Raw genomic sequence first — 26,556 nt, forward strand, 5'->3', positions numbered from 1 at the left:
TTTATTTTTAGTAGAAGAATCTGTGGATGTTTGTAGTAACTAGATATTCTCCAGCATGTTGCAAGGAATCAGGTTTTTTGCCTGATGCTGGCCTTGGCCAAGGTCTGTCACGTTGCTCAGAATCTCTAACTCCACAGGCATTAATTGAGGCAACTCCCAGTTTATTCCTCTAAGATTGGATGGGTGGACTCCATATTTAAAAAAAAAAGGGGGGGAATTGGCTAGCTCTTTTGGAACATGTTGTAAACAGCTGTGGTTTTCCAAAGGGCAGGAATACATTCATTCATTGTTCTCTTTCTCCCTTCTCACAGAATAAAGCCCTTTTCCACCAATTCAGTCTTAAGGAGAACTGGCTCCAGCATAGAGGAACTGTGACTGAAACAGAGGAGAGTGAGTATGATTTTAAGGAGGGTTTGGCGTAGGTGGAGTAGCAGTTAATCACCATCTTTCTGCAACGTTCACACATCACCCTGCCTTTAGCCATTTCCAGCTGTCACACCCCTTTAACAAGCCCGTTAGCATCAAAAATGATGGTTTTTCTTGTCTTGCTTTGGGCGTTACAGTTTTCTTAGTCAGTTATATAACAGTGTCCCCGGGACCAAGGACATTTTTAATTTGGGAAATTTGGAAAGGAGACTACAGAGAGCAAGCCTCTTGCATTCTTGGGGAGAGGTGCCAAGTTGCTGGAAACGCAGCCTTTCCTTCTGTGTCCTCGTCTTCCCTGCTCTGTCAGCCCATTGCCTCTGACTAACTGGAAAGTCCACTAAAGCACGTTTAGAGAAGAAATCTTGGAGAGAATAATGAAAGGAAGGAAATGCGATAGAAATTCCTTTAAAGCAAGGCTCTGCCAGGCAGTGCTACACAGCCAGTGAGTCCTTAGTCATTGCCCGTCAGTGCCCAAAGGGGTCACGACCCACCGGGAAGAAGGGGGAACATTTGTTTAGTCCCCTGAAGGTGCGGGCGCGCTTTCCTACAGTCATATTTTGTAACGGAACAGATAATGGTTTTCTCCTGTTTGGATAAAGGTTGAGTCAAGGGCCTAGTGGGAAATACTTAGGGCAATTAAAATATTCACACTATTGTCACTCAGAGACTTTCTCTTTTAACTCTCCTTTCAGTAAGAGCTGAAATTCTAAGTGTGAACATTTAATATTTGCTCAGCATCTCGAACACTCACACAGTGAACTGTCAGCAGGATGCGTCTTGTTACGTTGTTTGTATATAATGCTGCCCACGGTCTACGGTGGTACTGCTGTGTCCTAAGTGACATCTGGACCCAAGGGAAGAGCAGTGGTCATACCTCCTAATTCCTTCCTTGCTGATCTTCCTTGCCCATTTGTCTTACAATTTAATTGTGTGATTTTTCCAAGCTGAGTGTCGAAGAGTGAGTATTTCAAGGCCCTGGCTTCTTTTTGTTCATCAGTTTGTTAAGCAAGCTATAAACTTACATAACATTTAATGGTTTGTAGATCAGATCTTTGCCTTGCTCAAAAATTCCATTTTTTTATGGAAGGAAAGAAAGCCTTTTTGTCTCTCACAAGTCTGTTGACTACATATAAAACAACCATTTGTTAGTTGCTATTGGTTTAGGGACACACCCAACCAAACCAAAAAAAAAACACAAAATGCTGTCAGTACCCCCTGGTGGTGTGTTTACTTTGAGGTTTGTACTTATAAACTCCTAGTTTGTCTTTTGCTCTATTTGCATTTTGGTGAAAACATTCCTGGGTTTATTTTTGTGGTGCCATTTAAATTGCATATGAAATGTCTCTAGCAGCTGCACTCACTCGTGTGTTTTTTTTGGTTTTTTTTTTGTAACGTAGAAGAGCGTATCTAAGTATATTATTGTCCTGTCTTTTCTAAAGAAGCTAGGGTTTTATTGTTCAGAATAGCTGATATAAGAAGCAAATAATGTGTCACTTATCTCCATTGCTATTAAAACAGTTTCTGGCTATCAAATAATAAAGGAAAATTTTTCCAGGACCCATTCACCCTACTAGTAATGTCTTAGTAATAATTATTAGCACCACAGACAATAAAAAGGAAATGAAAATGGCTAGAAATGTGACCTCTATTTGGAAACTAAATTTGAGACCACCTTGAGGGGGGGATGGGGGAGCAGGAAGTCATTCTTAAATGATCGTGAAGGCTGAACACAAAAACCATGGCAAATGACAGATTTTTAGCTAAGATTTTGAGAATTCTGGTAATGAAATGTAGTGTTCTTGACTGGGTCACTGTGACTGTCCAGAAACAGGAGTGTAAATAAAAATGTATGAGTTAGACGTTTTAATACACCGCTTTGGGAGATCTCAGTAACCCTCCAAGAAGGGACTCAAAAGTACAATACATGTTCCACCGATTCCACTGTGTTGTGGTCAGGCTGTCTCAACCATCAGCATGCACTTGCGTGAGTGGGTCTCATTACCATGTGGGAAGCCTAAGTACCACTCAGGGAAGCTCACCAGCTTATAGCGTCTGTATAGCCTCTGTGTACCAATACACATCTGTATGCATATAGCCGCAGGCGCCGATGTGCATACAGAAGTATGTAAATCTCGTTGTGGATGTTTTATACTAATGAGAACAGGAAGGTGGGTGGGTGCCTGGATTTGGAAAAGTCTGTACCTCATAGCCACAGTTCTCTGTTTACTAACAAGTCTTCTGTCTTCTGTAGTGTTTTGCCACGTGTATATAACGGGGCACTCCTATGTCAGTGTGAAAGCGAAAGTTTCCAGTACAGCACAAGAGATCCTGAAAGTTGTGGCAGAAAAGATCCAGCATGCAGAAGAGGATCTGGCTCTGGTGGCTGTCACATTCTCCGGGGGTAAATTGTTTTCTGTCCTTGAATATTCATCTTTCACTGGCGCTCTTCCAAAAGGAGTGAGTTGACATTTTTATAGACTAAACGTGCAGCTCGTCCCTTCTGGGTCTGCAGCTGGATGACCACAGTAACAATGGGAAGCCGCCTACCAGAGGTGTTTCCATGACAACAGTTGGGGACTATTGGATACCGAATTTCCTCCCCAAGAGCTGAATAGAGAGGCATGCCAGTGTTTTGAAATATATTATAAAGCTTTTCATATTTTCTACTCTAGATAAGCCTTTTATTTTCATATTTAAATTAACTTGGGAAATTGCTAAAGGATGCAATTACTCTAGGAAGAAAAAAAGAAAGACAGCCTTGAACTAGTCATATTGGTGGCTGACGATTTAATACTTAAAGATTCCCTACTGAAGGAAATAAAAACTGTACAATAAGCCAGAAGCTCACAGGAAGTGTTCTTTCAGGTGGACATGGGGAGTAAGGCCTGGTTATAGCTTTTTCTTCTGTTGGGCCTTATTTATCCTCAGAGAATGGGTTATTGTCTGTTTTGAATAAGATCACACAGATTACAAGCTGACACTATTGATCTCTGCGACCTGAACCGACCTGAACAGACCTCTTCGTTTTCACCAGAGCCTGCCAGATCTCAGTGTCACTGGCCTCCCTTTTGGTTCATAATCTTTATTTAATATCTCATTAACCCTGAGAAAAATACAAAGAAAGTGACTTAGCATCAGTTGTTGAAAAACGGGGGAACCATGTGAACTAATGAACCAGAGATGGGGCTAGTGGGGTAGGAGGAGCCGGTAACAGGCCATCTTGTTTGCCCTTTGTTATCATTCTAGAGTAAGGAGAAGAATATCAGAATTTACCTTGACGTCAGAGCAGTTATGTGACGGAATACTCCTTCTAGTGCTTTGTTACTCAGGGCCAAGTACAGTGGTCCTGCAAGCGAGTCAATTACATATGCAAAGGGATAATAGCCTTTCTCTATAGGCCTAACAAATGTCTCTCCTCCCTTTCCCAGGGCCCTCATTGCGCATCTCATGAAAACATGATCTAGCAAAACACAGCACAGATTTGATAAACATGTGGATTACTTGAATTTTAACCAGAGAGTAGTTGAATTTTGAATAAACTATTTCAGACATTCGAGATAGGCTAAATGTATCTTACATTTGATTTTAAGTGACCCAAAATATTAAATGATTCTAAACAATATGAAGCTTCATCAACACCAACACTTGCCTCTCAAGATAGTACCTCTCCAGAAAGTAATCACTGGGTCCCCATTCAGACCAAAAGTGCTGAAGAAGAAAGGACCCTGAGTAAACTTGGTAGCACAATGGAGACCCATCTCCTTTGAAGGCTGGCCCAGGGCCACAGGTGAATCTGGAAATTAATGAGTGCTTCTTTTACTACCCAATATCTATGTGATCGCCATGAAATACCATTTTTACACTCTATTAAATTGGCTTCATCAGGGTGGGCAGTGGCGTTTTAATGTGTATAGACTCATTGCTAATCATCACTAGAATTCTCAGCTTATCTCTTAAATTATCCCACAGGTTTGGAAATGTGCCTTCATTTTCTATCCGCTAGTACTTTCGTCTGCTAAAGAATCTTCTGCCTACAGCTTAATATCCCCCGAACAATAATGTGTTTCTGAAGGAAAAAAACAGAGCTGAATGTATTCCTTGCTCCAGTTACATAGTTTTCAATAAATAGTGTTTTAAATGCTACTTCAAAATGAAATAACAATGAGATCTACTGTTATTTTCTTTTTATCAGAAAAGTTTAAAGATATTGGCAATTTGTAGGTTTTGTGGATTTTTCTAAAATCCAAAGGTTTTGTGGATTTTTCTACAAGGTTTTGTGGATTTTTCTAAAGGTCTAAAAGGTTCCAGCCCTTTAGCTTTCAGTAGGTTTCTAGCTGTTTTGTACCCAGGGTAGGTATATGTATATAGTAACAGCAACCTACTCAATTATTCGGAGCTTAAAATTCTATCAGCTTTCATCTTTTATAGTGCAGTGACAAACCCGAAAATAAGAACGAAAAAAAAAATCTTCTTAGCAAATGGAAAAACGGCTGTCAGAAAGCCATAGCATTTTATTCCACAGCAAGTGTTAATGGCGCTCATAAATTCAGCTTTAAGGTATACAGGGGCACACAGAGGGTTGTAAGAAATTGTGGCTAAACAAAGAGGGAGGAGATGGAAGAACGTCAGAGCCCAGCCGTGTGGGACCATTTACTCCCATGTCAACAGCCTCACATGACGGCACTATTGATCTTTATAATGCTGGGCCATAAAGAATATATTAGATTATCATTTGTGTGCTCTGTATTAAGCAGAAGTGTTCAAAATAAAATTTGGCGTCTGAACTGATTAAGTTACCTAGAAAAAGATATGTGGAATATCACATTTCCCAACCACGCTGGATAACTGAAGGGCTGCTTTAGGAGAAACTGATTACATTACCGTGGCATAAACTTGAGTATTACTTTAGTTGATTCCCATCTGTGTTTTGTAGTTAGGAGGAGGACATTTTTCTGTGAGGAAGGCTATTGTGTTATACGAGAGCTCCAACAATGGCAGAAAAATGGTCAAAGGATAGGAACAATTTGCAATAAGGGTAATAAAATGGAAAAAGAATATATGAAAAATTTCAGCTTCACTGCTCGTCAAGAAATACCAGATAAACTGCAAGTCTGTTTTTGGTTTCAGCAAAATAGCAAACTTAGCAAAAGTAATGATCAGTGTTGGTCAGTGTAAGAATTGGAAAGCAATTTGCAGTTTGCCTCAAAAACTTTAAAAATATTCATTCCCTTTGATCCAATAATTCCAGTCCTGAGAATCTATCTTAAGAAAATCATCTAGAAGCCGCCAAAGATTTATGCACAAGGATGTTGCCTTCAGCAATATATGTTATGGCTGCTATAATAATAAATCCCATTTATCAAGCCCTGTGTGTGCCAGGGCCTGTGCAAGTGTTTAGCAATTATCTTGCCATCTAATTTATATGACAGAAAAAAATTGGAAAACATTAAATGTTCAGCAATAGCAGGAAGATTACTGATGGTATAATGGACTCTTACGGAACCAATTAAACATGACATAGATAAATAATTTTGACAAGTGGGTAAGTGCTTATAATCAAATCAGAATGTGAAACTACATATGGAATAATTGCAAATATATATGTGTTTGTAATAAGTATGTATTCGTATGTATAAATAATTGCAACTCTGTATATGTACACACACACACACACACACACACACACACACACACCCTTACATAAAGATCAGAACCAAAGTTTACCCAAATGTTAACCAATATCACCATCCTGTGGTTATCTTAGAGTGATAGGATTATGAGTGAATTTTATTTCTTCCATAAACTGTTCTATGTTCTAAAGAATGACTAAATATAAGAAAGAATCACAAGTGGATTCCACTTTATGGATAATGAGTAGTGATGGCCTTGGTCCCACTGGTGTCATTTTGCAGAACTGAATTAAATCTGCTTTACATCCTATTTACTTTTAAATATTTTTCTTTGGCAAGTTTCACTCTTTAGATGTATCTTGTATGCCTACTGTTATTCTTGTGTTTCTAATTACTCTTTTTTTTTTTTTCAAATAAAGAAAAGCATGAACTTCAGCCTAATGACTTGGCCATTTCCAAATCCCTGGAAGCATCTGGTCGGGTATATGTCTACCGGAAAGACCTGGCTGATACTTTGGTGAGGACCTTTAGCCTTGTACTTGAAACACAAAACCGAATGTTAGAAAAATACGTGGAACTATTTCCTCCTCTAGCCAACAATACACTTGTCAAATTAACACTTCTTTGGCAAATCAAAGACTCACAACTTGAGGAATATAAACCCTTTCTAAGTCAAACCCTGTTTTCTCTGAACCCCTGAAACAAGGGATTTGAGAGAAGTGACTCCCTCTCTGGTAGAATCTTAAATCCATGGATTGTCTGGAGGTCAGGCTGAGAAATGCACCCTGTGCAAATTTAAGGGGAAAGAGACTCTGTCCTTTGTTTCTGCCCATTTGATGCACTTGGAGTGCACCCTTCCCTTGAAGAAAGGGTGGCGTGTCAGCCTTCCCTGTGTGGGGATGGGCTCATAACAATGTGACATCAGATGCCACTCAAGAGTGAGAGTTTGAAGAAATGTAGAGCCCAAACTGTAAGTTATTTTCAGTTCCAATTGAAGAACATTTACAGCTAAGTAGGTGACTTGTTTCTAAAAACCTCGGTCTTGCAGTTGCTTTCCGAATGGTAGGATCAGGCCTCAGATCCATCACCAGTAAAAAGCAGGCTTTATCCGATTGTGATTATATCATCTAGACTCATGGTCCTGGTCTGTTTCATGGAGTTGTCACTGGGCTGGGTCTTTCCAGCTGACTCCTGTTGTATATATAATTGAAGAATGTATATTCCATGTGGGTAAACCAAAGTTGCTCATAATAAAAATATTTTATGCCTATAATAAAAAAAATTATCTACAGGATATCAAGTAATCATTATATTAGTCACTGTCATTTTTTATACTTATTGCCAAACACGTATGTGCTGAGTAATTTACATACAGTATCTCATTTAACATGCCCCATAACCCCGTGAAGTTTGGAGAGGCTGGGCAACTTACGCTAGCTTCCTACAGCCAAGTAGGGGACAGTGCTAGAATTTCAGTCCAAGTATATTTGACTCTGGAGCTCCTTCATATCCCTTTCATTGGGACATGATGAAGAAGAAAAGGAAAGGGAAACCTTTCATCTTACTTGGGTCTTTCGGTTCTGAGTCCTCTTCGGCAGATGTGTCCCTACATGATGCAGTTCTATCAGTGAAACATGACAAACTGGATGTTGCATAGCATCTCTGAGTAAATAATGAGATTGATTTGACTTTGCCTTTCCCCATGAAGGAGGACAGTCTAATATGTAGCAGCTGTGGGCTCCTGGTGATGGAGGGAACCCCGCACCCTGATTTTCTCCAACCTCCTCATCCCCTGTGCCCCACAGGCTTCTCATGCAGAACCCTGTGTGCATTCCTAGTGCTCTCTCCTCCACTGTCTGGGGCCAGCGTCAGCCGAGTGGAAGGCAGGCGTGAGGCATTGTCTTCTGGAATAAGTGGGTGCTATGCAGTGTGTTCCAAGATGAGCCAGACGCCAGCCATCCTCCCCTCAAATACTTCCCCCACCAACATTGCACACCACGTAAAATTTCCCCAGGGGAATCCTAGCAGTAGGTATTTCATCTCCAAAATAATTTAGTTGAAATGGAACACTCTCAGGGAAGGATAGCGCCTGAAACCACTAGTATGCACTCTACTTACATGTAGATTAGTTAATCTTGGAAAGCAGGAATTAGAGCCCTGAATGAATAGGATGGAGACATACAAAGTGTTTCTTGGAGAGGATGATGCCAGGGTAGAGGGAAAGTAGGAGAGGTAACAAGCGAAGTGAAAATGTCCCTCCACCACCAAATTAGTCAGCTGAGATGTGTACTACTTCCCAAGGCATGGATCTCCCTTCGAAAGTCCGCAGTGCAGCTTGGAGCCCATCTGGTCCTGGCCCAGCCAGACCCATCCCTGAGGAAATGGTGGCTTGTCCCCCACCTCTACACCTGGGAATCTGCACGCACATTCATTCCATCTGCCCTTACTAAGCTCTGCAGACACAGGGACAATGTATATATACTTTGACCTGCTCTGAACAGAATCAAGTCTGTGGAAAAGCTCTTTTGTCATTCTTTTTTTTTAATTAGGAAAACTTTTCATAAATGTAAAAATTCTAAAATGCAAATAATTTATATTACAATTTAGAAATAGAGATGAATATTTGGAATCTGAACTACTCCCTTGATCCTGCTCTGTCATTGATTTTTGCGAAGTCCCCTTCTTTCATTTCCTATTAGCTATTCTAACATTATTAACTATGTAAGTCCAACCCCTCAAATGGGAGAATTTATATTTTAATTAGAAAATAGCACATATTTTGAAAAAAATGCCAAATAATTTTTAATACATTTAAAAGTGACAGTAGAATTAAAGTTATAGTGGCATTTAATGATTTCTTGTGACATTTTAAAGAAATACCGTCACCAAACTGGTGCCTATTTGTGTAGGGGAAGCAATAGATATTTAAAATAATCATCCACAATGGGGATCATTTATACTGTGAGATATAAAGGAAGTAACTTTTAGTTTTCATTTCATTTCATGTTTAATTTTTTTTTTTCTTTCCAAGAACATTTTACTAAAATTTGTAAATGTGTGTCTGGGATGAGACTTGTTAAACATATTTCCTGTGAAAGCCATGTCTGTCTTTATTGAAGTGCACCATGACATTTCTTTTGTTTGTTTTTATACTTACCCTGCTGGCACATTAATTCTTACCAGAAGCCAAAGTGGTTTCAGGGCTTTCGCTTTCATTATGCTGTCTGCCCGGGCAGTGTTTTATAATCAGATTTGTACATGCATGTATGGGGAGGGGTGGGAGGGACAGGCTCACTCATTGATCACATTCTGCTGTTTCCAAGGCTGTATCCTAAATTGGCTGTAACTCACTGAAGGTGAAAAGACCAGGGGAAATATTAAGTACCCTTAGACAAGATCGCTTTTCTAATCAGGACTTCTAGTGCCTTCCTATGCCAGCCAATTTGGTGCCAAACATTCAGGAATTACTGAGGATCTTTTCACTTCTGTTGGTTTAGAACCCATTTGCAGAAAATGAGGACTCACAGCAAAGGTCGATGAGGATTTTGGGAATGAATACTTGGGATCTTGCTCTGGAATTAATGAATTTTGACTGGAGTCTCTTCAATTCAATTCACGAGGTAAGGAAGGAGTGAAAAGATCAAATAAATGCTAATGGTATTTTAACTGAGAATATTTCTTTTTTCTTTTTAAACAACTTGTTTTTTTTGGATGGGGGGAATATTGGAGAACAATGTGTGTCTCCAGGGCCCATAAGCTCCAAGTTGTTGTCCTTCAATCTAGTTGTGGAGGGCACAGCTCACTGGCCCACGTGGGAATCGAACCAGCAACCCTGCTGCTCAGAGCTCATGCTCTAACCAACTGAGCCATCCGGCCGCCCCAGAATATTTCTTTTTGAAGAATATATGTGACTAAGTTTTTTAAAAGATGGTGATATAGTTATGCTAAGATACCATTGTCTGAATAGATATTTGGGGACTTTAAACATGTTGAAAGACTGACCCAATCCTAGGAAAATCCGAATACCTGATCATGCTTTATTTGCTCCTGGTGTAATATGTTTGTGTAAGGTAGTATAAGTATGCCATATTTTGATGTGTATAATATATATGTGTGTGTATATATATTATGCATATATACAGGTATATGGGGCTATAATGGGGTTGAAGAGCCACTTTGCACTTGATACCTTTCATATTGATATTTTAATTTTTCCCATGAAGTTTACAATGGTTATATAAGAATCATTTATATTTATGTATATATATTTGTGTGTATACACACACAAATACACACACACACAACCACACCACACCCATCCTTTTATTGAAGAACCGTCTATAAATTTAGACTGTGCTGCAAGACTTAAGTACTTCCTTGAAAATTTTGAGATACATTTCCAATTTTTATGTCCATCAACTTCTCCCGTGAGGACAGCTTATAGCAGTTCTAAAACAATAGATTATGGGCAAAATGCTACTGACAATGAATAAATTAAGCCAATGGAAAGGCTCACAAGCATCAGAAGATGAAAAATGTGACAGCTCTGTGCAACCATATGTTGCATTTGCTTCGCCATGTAGTGAAATGTTTCATTATGAAACAGCCTTTCCTTCTGAAGAAGGAACTCATGACCAGCTTGGAAATCCTTGAGCTTCCCTTTCACTTTGGAATGTATTTTGAATTGACTCATATTTTCTCGTTAAATTTCCAATGTTGTAATCTAAGTTTTAGCAAGTAGTGAACTCATTCTAGCTAAATGACTTAAGGCTTTGGAAATGTTAATGGAATGGGATGAATCCCTGCTTACTCGGTGGGAGAATGTTGAATTACTTCTGTAAAATACATACACACACACACACACACACCCTCCATTTAGAAACAAATCTATTGCTTTTCATATGACATATATATATGTATATATATATATATACACATATATACATATATATATATAGTTACTTGTCTTACTTGCTTTTGTAAATTTTGGATCTTGACCTAGTCTCACTCTTTCTGTTTATGATTTGATACTATTGGGTTGGTACAAAAGTAATTGCGGTTTTTGCAATTATTTTTAACCTTTTAAACCGCAATTACTTTTACACCAATCTAATATTTTGTATCAGTGGTTCTCAAAGGGTAGGTATCCAGACTAACATCAATGGCGCCACCTGGAAACGTGTTAGAAACGTACATTTTTGTCCCTACCACAGACCAACTGAATGAGAAACTCAGGTGGGGGGCCAAAGGGGGACAGAAGTCTGTTATAACAGACTGATCCTGAGTCACACGCACATTTCAGAATCCTTGTCTAGAAAATCTACCCGTGAGGGTCTAATGTGCGTCTTAACAAATACTAGTAATAAATTTTCATTTACACTGGAATTTGCCAATATAACAAGTTCAAGTAGTTTGGATTTGATTCCGCTGTGATTTAAACTTTAGACTTAGATTTCCATGGGAAGGCGTCATCCTTACATTCTGAAATATTACATTTATATAAGGAGTCTAAATGAACATTATTTAATGAGGCAGCTCTAAAACTAAAGATAATTTGTTTTGAATTTAACATATTTGTTATATTCTTGTAACGTATTATGCTATGAGAGTGGTTACTTGACATAGCTCTTAAAAATGGACTGAATTTTGTGTCAACTTGACTTTGTGCTGAAGAATGAAAACTGGCATGAATACATTTTCTTTCAGCAAGAGCTGATCTACTTCACGTTCAGCAGACAAGGAAGTGGGGAGCATACTGCGAACCTCAGCCTTCTGCTCCAGAGATGCAACGAAGTCCAGCTCTGGGTAGCCACAGAGATTCTGCTCTGCAGCCAGCTGGGCAAGCGTGTGCAGCTGGTGAAAAAATTCATCAAAATTGCCGCTCAGTGAGTTTCTAAGGGTGAAAAGTACAGTTCCTCTGGTCTCCTTGTGAGAGCACATTTTTTTTCCCCTTGTGATGATAAGGGTTGGGATGTAAAAGTGTAATAGAGTGAAGTGACCAAATGATTGAAAAGGTCTGTTCTTGAATATTTATGTCTTTGCATTTGAAGTATTTATATTTTGAAGCAAATGTCAAAACACCAGACTGAAGCAGTCTGCTCTGTGCTATAGAACTAATAAGCAGACAGTACACACATCCCCACCTGCAGCTAAATTACAGTGTGGCCGGTGGGCTACATACAGTAGGCGAGGAAAATGCGGGAAGATGATGTGAGGGCGTAAGAATCATTGACACTCAGGTGTGTTCTAGGATTCTGCTCTTGCTATCTTGGTGCCCACCGCATGAACTTTGCAAACTCCTTTGCAGGCCCTGTCCTGGCTGGGTCCAGCTGGCCTCTGAGCGTCACCCACTGGGCACACCCTATGCTGCGGCCACTTTTAACAATTGTCTCTTTCCCATGAACACCGTTCTCTAAGCCTAGACACGTGTTATGTCTGCCAAGAATGGCCCCTTCCACCCAGCAGATTGCTGTCATTCTTTAAGCCCTCGGGCAAATGTTGCTTCCTTCTTGAAGCCATCCCTGATTTTTCAAAGGCAGGGTCACTCCCCCTCACACACACACACACACACACACTTTCCTTTTTCCTTTTTTAAACTTCATTATTGTATTTTGTTAAAACTTATTTGTTTATATAGGATTCCTTCACTGGGCTGTGTTAGCCTCCAGAGAACAGGAACCAATTCTAATCCATCATTGCATCTGGCTGCCTGATACACAACTTAGTAAATACTGTTGGTTGAATGGCATTTTAGTAACTTGCTGGGAGCATCTCTTAAAATACCAGCTTAGCATCCTGAGACTGCTCTTCCCAATGGAAGCAGGCAACAGGAATAAACATCTTTCCCAGTTCCCAGGTCTTCCCATTTTATTTCTCCTTTGTCTTCCCAAATAGTTTGTGTATCAAACAGTTTTTGAGTACATGACAGTGTAATGTATTCATGTGTGGATCACTCATTATATGTACAGATCCATGCAAGGTACTGTGGGGAAATCAGACTGAGCCTAGGCAGAGCCAGCCCTTGCCTTCCAGGAGTGTGTAACCTGCCAATGGAAGGGGGCAATACTTCTATAACACAAATGGCGAATGTGCAAAATACAGGAGGCGGAGGTGCCCTATTATGAGGTCAGATTCTATTGGGGGCTTTAGAGGAGAGGACGCTCATATGCCAACAGGGAAAGAAGGATTCAAAAAGCATTTGTGGAAGAAGTACCCTCTGAGGCTATATGTGAATTCTGGGTAGAATTTGACAGGTAGGAATTCAATAGAGCATACTCTCCATGGAGGTCAAACTCACTGGAGGAGAGAAGCAGAGAAGCTCATCGGAGGCACAGGAATTACAGAACTGAGATCAAAGCTGTCCCTTAGGAAGTACAGAGCTGTGTTCTGGGAAAGGAACCTCATCCAGTTTGGCCCGAGTGGAGGGTACTTGTAAGGAAATTGTGGGAAGTTGATCTGCAAAGGAAGATGGGACCAAATTGTAAAGGATGTTGAATTTCAGATTAAGAGTTTGGACTGCACTGAGAAGGCAATTCACTGCAACTTTTTGTGCAGGAGACCCGTGATCAGAGTTGTCCCTCAGGAAGTTTGATCTGAAAGCAGCACATAGACTAAACTGTAGTGGAGGAGACCCCAGAAGCAGGATAGCTTGTGTACTTAGATATTGGAAGTGCCTGACTTCTGGTTTGGTGTGACTGGAATTGAAGGAGAAATAGATAACAGATAAGCTTAAATCTTGGACTTCTCTTGTGTAAATGCTCCTTTTATTGATTTGGCTAGTACATTCCATAATAGACTGTGACATACCTGGCTTTTTTGAATCAAAAACATTCTTATAAATGCCAGTTACTTGGAGAAGTGGGACATTAATGTCCCAAGGAGTAAAACGACACCACACAGCTCTGTTCCCCCTATAAGATTATATCTATTCCTCCGGGAAATGAAGTCTATTCACATCTTCCTCATCTGACCCCATGACGTTCAATTATTTACGGTGCTGGTCTCTATCCCTAGCCCTAGCCCATAGACTAGAATGCCAGCAGAAATATAAAGTTAAATTCCTCATAGTCACACTAGTAGGAATAACCGAGGGAAAACAGTAATTTCCATGATCACGAAGTGTTTTCCCCTGCCTAAGGCATCCTATTTGCATATTCATGTTTCCCCATCCTTCTCACCATCCCCATCCCCCACCTCGGTGGTTGAGTGGATTTTACTTTCTCAACACAGACAAAGGCATGTTTGCCAAACTGGAATGTTTAGTGTCAGACAGTCTGTTCTTATCATAGAATGAATGAACCTTGGTAACAGGATTCCAGACTGGAGTGGCATCCGATATTTGTCTTCTAGAGAAATCGTGTCTATATTAATTCCTTTTTCCTTTTTACAGATTCAGATGTTAGTTATATGTGCTCTTTTATTTTAAGTACGACTGAAAAAGAGACCTGGATCAGGAAAATTGTGTGTGGGTGGCTAAAAGATTAAAAAAAAAAAAAAAAAGATGAGGATTACATGTAAGATTCCATATCGATAAATGATGCTGAATAAAAAGAAAAAGAACCCTTTTTATAATGAATAATAATAAAACCATTTCCCTAAAAAGTCTTGGTTTCAACTCCGCAAATGCTGTCAGAAAGGCTTGCTGTATCCTAAGCATTTGGGTTATGGGCAGAATATAAAAATGAAATAGACATACACTCTAACCTTAAGGAACCTAATTCTAGTGGGGAATAGCCGAACCAGTGGGCCTCCATCGTGTAGTAAGGTGGGAGGGCCTGGGAGTAAGGGCGAGCCTCCATCTCAGGTGCTTCTGGCGTAGGGATGGGACAGTTCTCACTGGTCACAGGGGCCTCAGCAGCAGAGCCTGGTGCTTCAAATCATCATGTCAAGAGATGGAGCTGACTCCAGTCTGTTCTGGCGGGTGTGAACTTTCCAGGGGTGTGATGTGAGTGGCAGGCGGGAAGGAGGGCACAGTGTTGATGCCTCTGGGCACCGGTGTTTCTCAAACACAAGTGACTTTCTAAATCAGAGACCAGGAAGCACCAAGCACATTGGTATATTGCATGAACAAACAAACAAGGTGCTTGTTGTCAGACAGTTGGCAGAAACCAGATGAAGAGGCCAATTAGACTGAGTTTCAGGTCCTCTTGCCTACCAGGAAACTATAGGCACAGGCAAAAGCTGGGCACAAAGAGGGACAGACCATGCCCTGGGGACTCAGCAGTGAGGGGCCTGCAGGACTGCATTCATCCCAGATATTTTGGACACTAGGTGTGGAGACAGCAGTGCCGCTCCAGGTCCCACTATGAATGGGAATAGAACTTCCAAAACGTTCCCAGGTGGGACCCTCAGCTGTACATGGCTGGTATCTAGTCCGTGAGGCTGGGTCTGTGTATACCACTACACTCACAACCCAACCCATTTTCCTGGTTCACACCTAAATGCTCTGACACACAACCTGTGCAACTACAAATCGGTTTTGGGAGACAGAAGTTTTAAATGTGTCAAGAACCTTTAAAGTCATGGTAGCTTTTGACCAATCATGGAATGACTGGAAGTCTACTGTAATAAAAAAAAATCGTAAATACAGTAAAAAGTTTTATACCCAAAGATATTCGTTGGAGCATTTCATATTGAATTGAATTGATTGAAAATAATTTGAATATCAACAATACAGGAATGAGTAAACAAATTATGAAATATGTTTCTGATAGTGTTACATAGCCACCAATGATGATAGTGAAGAATCCAAAATATATAACTTAATGTAGTATATGACTAAAAAAGCAAGATGCAAAGTGATGTATATACACTGTCCCCAGATTCCATTTGAGACATTGGTGGCATCTGAGGGAAGCTAAATTAACATACACAAGTATTTTATCTGCAGCCAGTTTAGTACTAAGCACTTTCATATTTTTTCATATTTAATTATCACGTTAGGGTAATTTCTTGATTTTAAAGACTTACCTCAGAGAAGTTGTTTTCTAATGTGCTCCCGGATCAAGCGATGTCTAGACTTTACAGGGTGTTCTGGCTAACCCGGAAACTATACCAGCCCCTTCAGCTGGCTTTGAAATTTCGCGGAATTTTGACCAATTGAGTCAAGGGCATGACTGACAAAACAGACAACCTTACAGAGAGAATGGCGCTCAACGTGATCTTATTTTGCATTTTATTTTATTTTTTTTCTTTAAATGAGGAATGTGGGGCAGTATCCCCATAATATGTGCCATATTTTAAACATATATGCAATATGATAGCAATTTTGTTGACAGCAAAGAAAATACATGTAAATGTAATGAGAGAAGGAGTTTATACCTGTGAGGTGAGAAGGGCTTGTCTGTCAAAAAATATAGGCAGCATACTGATGAAAGAGACGGGACTAGAGAGCTGTTATAATGAGAGTATGGTATATATATATATATATATATAAACGTGAATTTAAGAGTTTTCAGTTGAAATTGTAAATGAATTTTAAAAAGGAGGAATCTTTTGACGTGTCCAGAGGGCATCAAGAGCTCAAATCTCCTAAAGGCAAGGATGAGCTGAAGCATTTGGAATTGTTTCATTTGTGTAGAAACAGTTGAGAGAACACCACCCCTCTGACAGGGGCTGTCAAGGGTGTGGGAGCTATGGAGCAGAGTTCAGCCATGCCCTTGAGGTTGAATTCTGTGGCCTAGGGGAGTATTGTCAGCTGTATCTTTTCTGGTCATCTGGAGAGACGATGTTGCCTCAAAGTGCCTTCTGCTTTCTTTTATTCCACAGCTGCAAAGCCCAGAGAAACCTGAATTCTTTCTTTGCAATTGTGATGGGCCTCAACACTGCTTCTGTCAGCCGGCTGTCACAGACCTGGGAGGTGAGCCTTGGAGGTCCATGCTGAGAGGGGAGTAGGAGGGACAAATGAAACAGAACGGGAAACATTCTAGCAAAAAGTCTTTATTTAAAATGCTTGTATGTATGGGGTCAAATGGGTACTAGATTTGCTGCGGTGACAAATGGGAGGGGTTTGGGGGTAGAACATAAAAGGTGACAGGATTAAGAAGTACAAATTGGTAGTTACAAAATAGTCACAGGGATGTAGAGTACAGCATAGGGAATATAGTCAATAATATGGTAATAACTATGTATAGTGCCAGGTGGGTACCAGACTAGTCAGGGGGATCACTTCTTAAATTATACAAATGTCTAACCACTATGCTGAAATTAATATAAAACAATACTGAATGTCAAATAAATATATAAAAATAAAATGCATATATGAATTTAAATGGTTTAAATAAGATAAGTACTACCAGAAAAAAAGTTAAAAAGTAGTGTGTCATGTTGGTAGGGACTGTTTTGATCAATGATCTTCAAAGTGGTCTGTAATATATGTGAAAGAGGTAAGAACTGTAAAATGCTCCCTAACTAGAATCAGTCTTCCTCTGCTCTTCTCTGGTGATAGCGTGGTTACGGTTCCATGGTGATCCTTACAAAAGCTCACCTGCGTGATGTGTGTCCAGAAGCCGATTGGCTGAGATGCTAATGAATTAAGCTTCTGGACCTCTCACTTGCAGGGCCCCTGGCAGTGTGTACACCTGAATGATGTACATCTTTGTAAAATTTGTGAAGTCAAGTAATTTTGTATTCTTTATCTTAAAGAGGGTCCACAAAAGAAGTTTCATGCCTCTGAAATCTTGGCTCTGCCTCTGTCAGTGTTGTATGATGAAGGCTGTTTAGGTTCTAAGATGAAGAGACCCACTCAAGTTAGCACAGTTTTCAAACATGGACTTGAAGGGGAGAACTGACCCTGGGGCATCCCTCAGTTTAGCCAGAAACAGATGTACGGCTCTCTATCCCTCCCATAGCCCCATCACTGTTTTTCCTTGGACTTTTGTTTCCTCCTCTCTCCCTTCCCTACTGACTGGCTTCTTCGCTCCATGTACCATTTCCCTCCCTCATCTCTTCTCTTTAACCATCAAGTCTTCTCCCTTTTGGCTCTAGTCTACATGTGGTTCACTATGTCTCCTTAGCTTCTCTCCAGTCTTCCCACAGTCAGCTCCTATCACCACGTGCTTCATGGTTCCCAGTTCAAACTCCTGCAAGAGAGAAGCTGATAAGCCCACATTTTTTTCCCCTTACATCTCATCTCTGCATTGATCTCTGGGCAATTTAATTTCTGTGAGCTGGGGTCATACGCTGCTAGAAATGCACAGTGGTAACCTGAGGGTCAGGTCAGTTCTCCTTAAAGGGGTTCAAAAGAAACCAAATGAAAGGCCTGCCTGCTCTGGTTAAGCAAACAAGACCATGCATACACATGGAAGATTAAAGGAGATGGGTAGCAAATGCCCCAGTTGATCAGAAGAGGTGGAGAACAAATGGCTAGCAAGGGTCAGGGGAGAGTGGAATTTGCATTAAGCCTGGAAAGAAGCTTTGATTTGCAAAAATTGGGAGGACAGATAATTCAGTTAAATTCAAACAACATGTGTTTCATGACCATATTGATTGCCTACTATGTGTAAAGCATTGCATCATCACCACGGCAGATAGAAAATGGGTCAGACAAAGGAGAACAGAGTGTGCTGTGATGAAGGAGGCCAAGTCCAGTCGGACGACAGAGGAGCAAGTGGAGGGACTCATTCTGCCTCAGGGGACCTGAGAAGACTCGCGAGGGAAGCCCTGAGCATCCAAGTCTTAGAGGTTGAGTTGAGAGTTTCATCCCAGGCAGAGGTGACCACAGGATCTCTAGGCCTGGTGACCAGTGATCACAGTATTTTAAGTAGCCAATAAAGGAAGAAAGTAGATTTGAGGAACTAGAACAAATTTGGGGGCTGAAACGCCAGATAATAAATATTTTTTTGGCTGTGCAGACCATGTGGTCTCTATTGCAATGACTCAACTCTGCACTGTAGTGCAAGAGCAGCCACAATTAGTATGTAAATGAATGGACATAGCAGTGTTTCAATAAAACTTGATTGACAAAAGCATGTGGTGAGCCAGCTTTGGCTCATGGCTGACCCCTGGAGTAGATCAGTTCGGCTTTAGGTATGTTGAGTTTGAGGTGCCACTGGGATATTCGTGTGGAATGTCCAACTGACTGAGATACGCAGCTCAGAAGATTGGTTGGTATCAGTTACAGATGTCTACGATTTTACCTTTTGTCGTTTGATTGGTCCTCCACTCATTAATAAATGTGTGTCTGTGTGTGTGGCATTAGTTTCCAAACAGATTAAACTACCTGTTTGCTGTGATAAACTGAGTCCAGATTCAAAATTATCAAATTGAAAAGTCTATTTCTAAATAATTATAAAGTCCAATTATTGTCAGGCTTGCCTCAATATTTTGATTAGTTTTGGAAACAGAAAGTCCCACAAATAGCTTCCGGAACGTTGTCATTAGTGTTAATAGCTGGAATCTGTTTAGCACCAATCATGGACTATTATACACTTGTTATGAGTTTTCTCCATGTCAATCAGTGCGCTTAGACACGCATACCAAACCACACAACGAGAAAGGGGCAGAGTCAGAATTTAAAGTCAGACTGTCTTCTTACTACTACGTCAGTATGAAAGGCATCCAGTTTTTCACTTATTCATGTTAAAGGCAGGCTGGGAAATTCCAGGCTCTTCTTTCTTAGGCCTGAATTTTTATTTGGATGGATGGCATGTGTTTCCTTCTTCTGTCATTTTACATGCCAGCTGTCGGTGTGGTTGGTCTTCATAATTCAGTGATTCTACCCATTAAAATACAGGCTTCATCATTTAGAGTTTTCATGGCCTTTCACTATTTAGCCCTCTGCTGTAAAACATAATTATATCATTTATACAAAAAGTGTCAGCCAAATGAAAGGTAGGACACGGAAACGAAGTCCAAGTGTTTATTAAAAAATCACCAGTGTGTGGAATGTCTAACTAGCCAGATTCCTGAGTCATGTGGCTGTTATTTACTTTAAACTGTTTTTCGCCACATTCCCAAGAAATGTCACATTAAGGGATGATGAAATTTGCATCATGAGAAGCAATCAGGATAGAACCAGATGATACATGTATTTATGTTTAGAAATGTGACGTAGGTAATATAAGCACAACATAATGAAAACCCCTCTTTTTGCCTCTCAAAATAGCTGACTTTTTGACCGTTTCTTTTTTGTTTGTTTATAGAAAATTCCTGGGAAGTTTAAGAAACTTTTCTCTGAACTTGAGAGTTTAACGGTAAGTAGTTGACCTAGACGGGACTTGGTCTTCAAATTAATTGCTAGTGTCTCAATTTCCTTCTAGATTCCAGTAATCAGTATCTGTACTCCATCTAGTCACGTCATTTAGACGAGTTCACTTGTATGTGAAAAACATAGCTTTGCTTCTTAAGGACTGAAGCAAGTTTACAGTTAATGCTTTTTCCTCTCCATGGGAAAAGGTAGTGAGAATGGTCCTGTTGGTATGATTTTCAGAAGGCAGATTTTAAGTATAGTCCATTTCAAAGCCTGTGACATCAATTGGCGTAAATTCAGTGTGCAATCAGTGTCTTATGCATTATTCTTTTCTCCTTTTGACCATTTCTTAGGTTTAGATATAAAATGTACAGTTTCTTTTCAGAATGCAATAAGACAGTGTTCTCTTGTTTTCTCTGCATTGTCTGTGCATTATGAAGGCATTTTTTTTCTTTGCACTGGACCTAACAAAAGGTGTTAGGGTTACCTCATGATAGAAATTATGCAGAGGAAACTGTACTTAAAGAAACTGTTTGAGGAAAATAATAGGGCAATCAAAAGGTCTCTCTCTTTTACAGTCATTTCCCATTATTGTAAACCAATAACTTGGCTTTCACTCATTGCCTAGATTTCCTGCCCTAATTTAGTGAGTTTATTCTCCTAGGAAACCTTTATCTACTTCATCCTTAGTAAGAACCTCTCGATATCTAAATCATGTTCAAATTGTATAGCCAAAGTGGATTTAGAATTGTTTCTATAGCACATTGATTTTTCTTTCTCTTTGTAATCTGTTTGGTTCGGCAGGATCCTTCTCTGAATCACAAAGCCTACAGAGATGCATTCAAAAAGATGAAGCCACCCAAAATCCCTTTCATGCCCTTATTGCTCAAAGGTAATGATTTTTTATCTTTTATGCTATATAATGCCATCTTCCAGAAATTTCTCACTTGAACTATAAAGGACCAGAACAACACCAACAGCAAAAGGACTCTCAGTTTATTTCTTTACTTTTGAAATTCAGACCTTACTGTGTTGTGTTTGCTTGTAATTGTTTTTCAAATGCTCAGTTATTTCTGAGATACCTCAAATACTTCATTGTACTTGAGCTGACATCAAAGCATTTTCTCTTGACTCAGAGAATTTGGCACTGGAAACTTTTGTGTTTTTATTTTACTCTGCTTCTAAGCGCTGTTTTATTGTCTTTGAGTTTACAATCCACTTAATTCAACCAAGGACAGGCTGGCATAAAGAACCCAAGTGGTGATCAATCATGTGCTACATTTGCAACCTAAATTTCAGATACAGCCCACAGCCTGCTGCTGTGTGAGAAATACGCTTGATCAACGCAAGCAATATAGTGGATGCAAATTACTGGTCAAGAATGTATTCTCTTCTTTCCGGGAGTCCATTTGGGAAAGTATGTGACAGCTCCAAGTTATCCACTGACTTCTCTTCTGTAGAGCAGCAAATAATTCAGCATGAAACATGTTAGTTAAATTTACTAATGAGATCTCAGGGGTCTCTCTCAAACCGAGAGAATTCATGAAGGGGAAGTTCATTTTAATCTAGCCTACGTTCCTGACGTTGAGTATATATATCCTACCTGTGTGCTTTCCAGGGAAAGGGGGCATGCTCTTTTTTCTTGGCCATATTTTGATTCTTTCCAAGGGATCTTATAGAAATACTCTTTTGTATAACCTCTATTCTTCAGAGGCTTGTGACGTCTGCTGGGTCAGGCTCCAATGCCTGGACGCATAAAATGTGATTTTGGAAATGAGTTCCCTAGGAACTGGATTGCTGGTTGCCCTGGCCATCTTCTTCCCCCACCTTACTCCATTGCCAGCCCCCTGGCAATCAAGCTGATATTCCCCCTTCAGCTTCTCTCAAGAACAATTAGCACTTGACAATTATTGAGTTACTACGCATTTCTGCAGCTACTCATTTAATCTTCACCTAGTATAAATATAAAGCAAGAATCTCTGTGAAACAATAATATGTTAGGACAATTGAGAGACTCACAGATGCTTCATTCAAGTTGGAAACAATTCTGCTAAGTGTAAATGGATGAAATAAGGAGAGATTATAATACCAAAATAACAATTTAAAATTTCATTTGATTCTTCTTATTTATTTCCTTTTAAGATAAGTTTATTCACGCTTATGATTTTTATTTGCAAAATAAAACACCTTCATCTGGAGAGTGGGGATGGCAGGTGGGAAGTAACGCTTAGAATCATTTAGACACAAATAGGAAAAATATGAAATGAAGACAGATCTTGGAAAGAAACTGATTTTAGGAATTAAAGGTTTTTAAACAATAAATATTTTTAAGGTAATGAGAAATTAGCTGACAATGTCCCTTTAACTTAATTAGATATGAGCAAAGCTTTCTGGTATATATTAGTGGTTTTTCAAGAAAAAAATATTTAATGCAGTGAATTGTCTCACACATCTTATCTTAGATGCAATTTTCTGCTCTACTGAGTTTATCTAGATCTCTTTGTTGGCAGCAAAACAAATTTCCCATTTTTTTCTACTGAAAATACATTCACTCATTTGTTCCAGTAAACAGTTTTTTCTTTTCTTCATTAGAAGCTTTGTTGAGTTTAAAGAAGCACTTATTTTTCCTTTACCTTAATTTTTTATCGTTATAAAAATAAACATCATTAGCATTCAATTGTATTTAAAGTTACCATTTCTGCCTGAAATAATTTCCAAAGGAAAATAGGATGAAAACTTGAAATATGTATGTATCGTGCCTGACATAAGACATTTTGGAAAAACTAAGCATTAATTCTTAGTTTTTTTCAAGTGCAAAATTATTTTAAAAGTTGCAATAAACTGCTTTAGAGGAACCACCTTTTTAATGAAAACTCTTCCCTGCACTCTTGTGCTTCCTACTTTGAGCTGCTTTTAGCAAGAAAAAAGGGACCAAATTGAACTTGTTGGGTATTGAGAAGGGTTAGGCCTCCCATGAGTCATTTTTGAGGTAGTTGGTGCCCCCGCCCCCCAGGAAGCCTGCAGATTAGCCAGTAAGCGCATAACCTGACGATCCTTGCAGCCATCAGCTTTCCTGTTTCTAGCCGAATTTCTTGCCTTTTGATTTACTCTCCCCTCTATTGTGATGTGGAATCCATTCAGAAAGTCGGGGAACCCTAAATAAATGTTGGGGAAAGGCCCCGGTTAGCAGCCTGGGTCATCTGTATCTCGTGGTTTTTTTGGAGAAGGCAGGCAGTCCCTTCCAACAGCATGAACAATCAACAGATGTTTGAGGATGAACTGAGGTCCCGTGGTGGGATGTCTGTGGATCTTAAAGTGGAAATGATTCTTGCACTTTGGGTGAGGCATTTAAATTAAAAGAGTGTTGAGGTGCTTGTATGTTCCTTCTTCCTCTTTGACTCGCCATTGCCTCAAATGGAATCACTTCATCTGGCAGTTCTATTCCATGAGGTGTTTGGAGTGTGTTCGGGTGTGTCCAGATGAAAGGAGCCTGGCCTGCCAGCTGCTCATTTCCCACACCCTAAACTGCTTCGCAGCCCATGACTGAAGTTCTAAGATCCCAGTTTTTGAGTTCTGCCACCTATTGGTTTATCTCTCTCATCACACACCTGCCATTCAACTGTGTCAAAACCTTCAACCACTTGAAGCCTCTTCTCCTAGGCAGCAGCCCCTTCCAGCTCTTGCCCCACCCAGCTTGGCCAGATGCACTGTCTCTCTGCCTTATTCTCATGCCAGCCCCAGCCCTCAGAAGAGCAGCCGTTCTTATCTGCTGACCTGAAGTCCCTAAGAGTTGAGGTTAAGTGAGACCACCCAGAAGGAGGAGAGATTTAGAGCTAGATGGAATAGATAGAGGGAGTGACAAAGGAAACACTTTAAAAGTTGCAGAGACACCCACTATGCCATGAATTCAGCAACTTGACTATAACAGGTTGTAAGAAATATCCAAGTCCTTTCAACTGGGGAGGTACCGGCGAGCCCCAGTGGTGAGAGGAAATGGGCGCCCTGGGTTTGAATCCTGGCTGTGACAGTTGGAGCTATGGTCATGGATCTGGGGTGCGTGTTCTTTGGACCAGAGTTTCTTCATGTTTTTTTCCTGCTAGGGCTTTATCTTACAGTCTTTTGTGAGGATTAAATGAGTTAATGTCATGTCTGATGATGTTAATAAATACATAATCTGTCATTATTGTCATCATCCCTCATCTTCAGCCTTGGGAACATAGGAAAGGGGATACTAACCTTGTAACACTGAGGGAATGGACTCTGAGGGGGCATTTGTAATTCAGATTCTCAGGGGATTTTGGAGAGACTAGGTTTTCAAATGGTGGTTAATGTAGATACTTTATTTGCTATGCAAAAATGTAAAAGTTAACTGTGTTGACTACTCTTTTCTAAATATTGTGTCACAGAATGAAAACTTGCATTTCTTTTCTGCAAGCAAAATCATGAAAGGCAAGAAAATAACCAGATAGTTTGTCAGACGACTGTGTAATTGTGAAATATTTTCCCGCTAGGACATGAGTTTTTTTAAAAAAAAGAGAGAGACATAAAGAAAAAAGCATAGGAAAACGTTGCAGTCCTTGCTGGAAGCTGTGTAAGGGATGCCTTGAGAAAAGTGCTGTATCACTGTATCCAATAACCGTGTAATTCGTGTCGCCCTCTGGCGGGCAAAGTTAGGTGGCCGAGTGTATGGGGGGCAGGTTTCCAGAACGCCTCACTCATAATTGTCCCCTAGGAACCAGCAGAATCAGTCTTGATTAAATGCAAATGCTTCCCCTTTCTATTTATAGGAATATTAAGCTGTTATTTTTCCCTCTTGTACATCAGGTGACTTTAATAGGTTTTTGGAAATTATTTTGATTTGGTTTGGCCTCCATGTCTATGATATGACATGATTATTTTCATGCTCTTCAAATTGTAGTGTATTTCTTACTTTAATTCTTATTTGTGAGGATTCCCTAGGGCCCAGTCACTGACCCTCTGATCTGAGTTTTTGTGTCATCCATTCTCACAGCTTCTGTCTTTATTGTAACTAATTTCCAAATCCCTATCTCTTGAGGGGGCATTCCTATGTTTATTGGGACCAAAGATTTGTATCTGAATATCTTCTGTCAGTGAGGCTCAAACCAAATATAACTTTATTTTCTTCTGACCATGTACCTTCATCCTACCTTCCTCAAGGTTATTTTCATCAGTGATGCTTTCTTCCGCCTCAGTAGGACCTGAAACCTTGACATTTTCAAACCTGTCTCCTCACTACTTCTTATACACATTTGGGCACTGGCTATGTTAACCGAAAATCTAAATTTGAACAGCTAAATCTAAACATTTTAAATAAAGCAGGTCCCCTACGCTTTGCCAGGGATTGTTACACACACACATACACACACACACACACTCTCTCTCTCTAAAATCCTATTGTTTCCGGGTATTCAGTTCTTTTCTGTTCAATGTTCTGGCCTAAAAACATAATGGACCGGTTAAGTTATAGAATAGTTTTAACTTATTTTAAGCAGGTTGATGTCAAACAGTTCATTGTAAGTGCAAAATATATGCTTGCTTTAATATTATAATGTTTGCACCCACACATACATAAATTATGCCCTTTCACATTGAATAGTACACAGATTCAATTTCAAGTCGCCTTGTGAAATGCATGGAATAATCCATAATGTCTAAGAAAAATTAATAAGTTGCACTGCACCTAGACCTCCATCCCTGACACATGATCCATTCCTAATAGTATGTATATCTTTTTATTTTTAATTTCCAGATGTAACTTTTATTCATGAAGGAAATAAAACATTTTTGGATAATCTTGTCAATTTTGAAAAGCTGGTAAGTAAATTTTATTATTTCTCCTTTTTCCACTGTAAGGGAAATACTCACTTTCCTTTATTGCCCCAAGAAACAAATGTATTAAGCCCTTTTCTCCACTGAGTGCATGGTGATTTCCAGGAGCTTCTTTGCTGCATGTTGTATATGGTCAATAAAATGTATTGCAATTAAAAATAAGTGTGCTAGGAAGGCTTTGAGAACCAAATATAAAAATCTGCTTTGTAGTCTTGAAAATGGAACTTCATTAGATTAGCATCAGCAATTGAGTGTATGTTCTTGAATCAGAAATAAAACTGGAAGGAGGAATTCACTTTCTCGATCGAGGTTAAGCTTTACTGCTTTAAAGGCATTGCTCTATGTCCCACCATGCACTGCTTCCCAGGCACAGGAGAAAGCTGTCCTTCTGGGGAGATGTGACCATCTCCCAATACCCCCAGCTTGAATATGAAGGTGGAATTTGTAGGGTTTGCATGTGAG

The 26,556-nt window shown here is 39.7% G+C and overlaps 1 protein-coding gene across 5 annotated transcripts in view; it reads left to right on the forward strand.

Annotated features, from left to right (window-relative positions):
• The window catches only part of RAPGEF5 (Rap guanine nucleotide exchange factor 5), a 418,760-nt gene that overhangs the window by 380,705 nt on the left and 11,499 nt on the right, over nt 1–26,556 (forward strand). For all 5 annotated transcript variants that reach the window (XM_074340846.2, XM_074340847.2, XM_074340845.2 and 2 more), the window contains 9 exons: nt 312–390; nt 2,678–2,827; nt 6,476–6,573; nt 9,554–9,676; nt 11,763–11,941; nt 16,824–16,914; nt 20,198–20,248; nt 21,049–21,136; nt 26,015–26,079. In XM_074340846.2, coding sequence (XP_074196947.2) covers nt 312–390; nt 2,678–2,827; nt 6,476–6,573; nt 9,554–9,676; nt 11,763–11,941; nt 16,824–16,914; nt 20,198–20,248; nt 21,049–21,136; nt 26,015–26,079 — 924 coding nt within the window. The remainder of the gene's footprint in view (nt 1–311; nt 391–2,677; nt 2,828–6,475; nt 6,574–9,553; nt 9,677–11,762; nt 11,942–16,823; nt 16,915–20,197; nt 20,249–21,048; nt 21,137–26,014; nt 26,080–26,556) is intronic.

This window comes from Rhinolophus sinicus, chromosome 4 (genome assembly GCF_057876585.1).
Source record: "Rhinolophus sinicus isolate RSI-liver-muscle chromosome 4, RSI-T2T, whole genome shotgun sequence".
Lineage (NCBI taxonomy): Eukaryota > Metazoa > Chordata > Mammalia > Chiroptera > Rhinolophidae > Rhinolophus > Rhinolophus sinicus.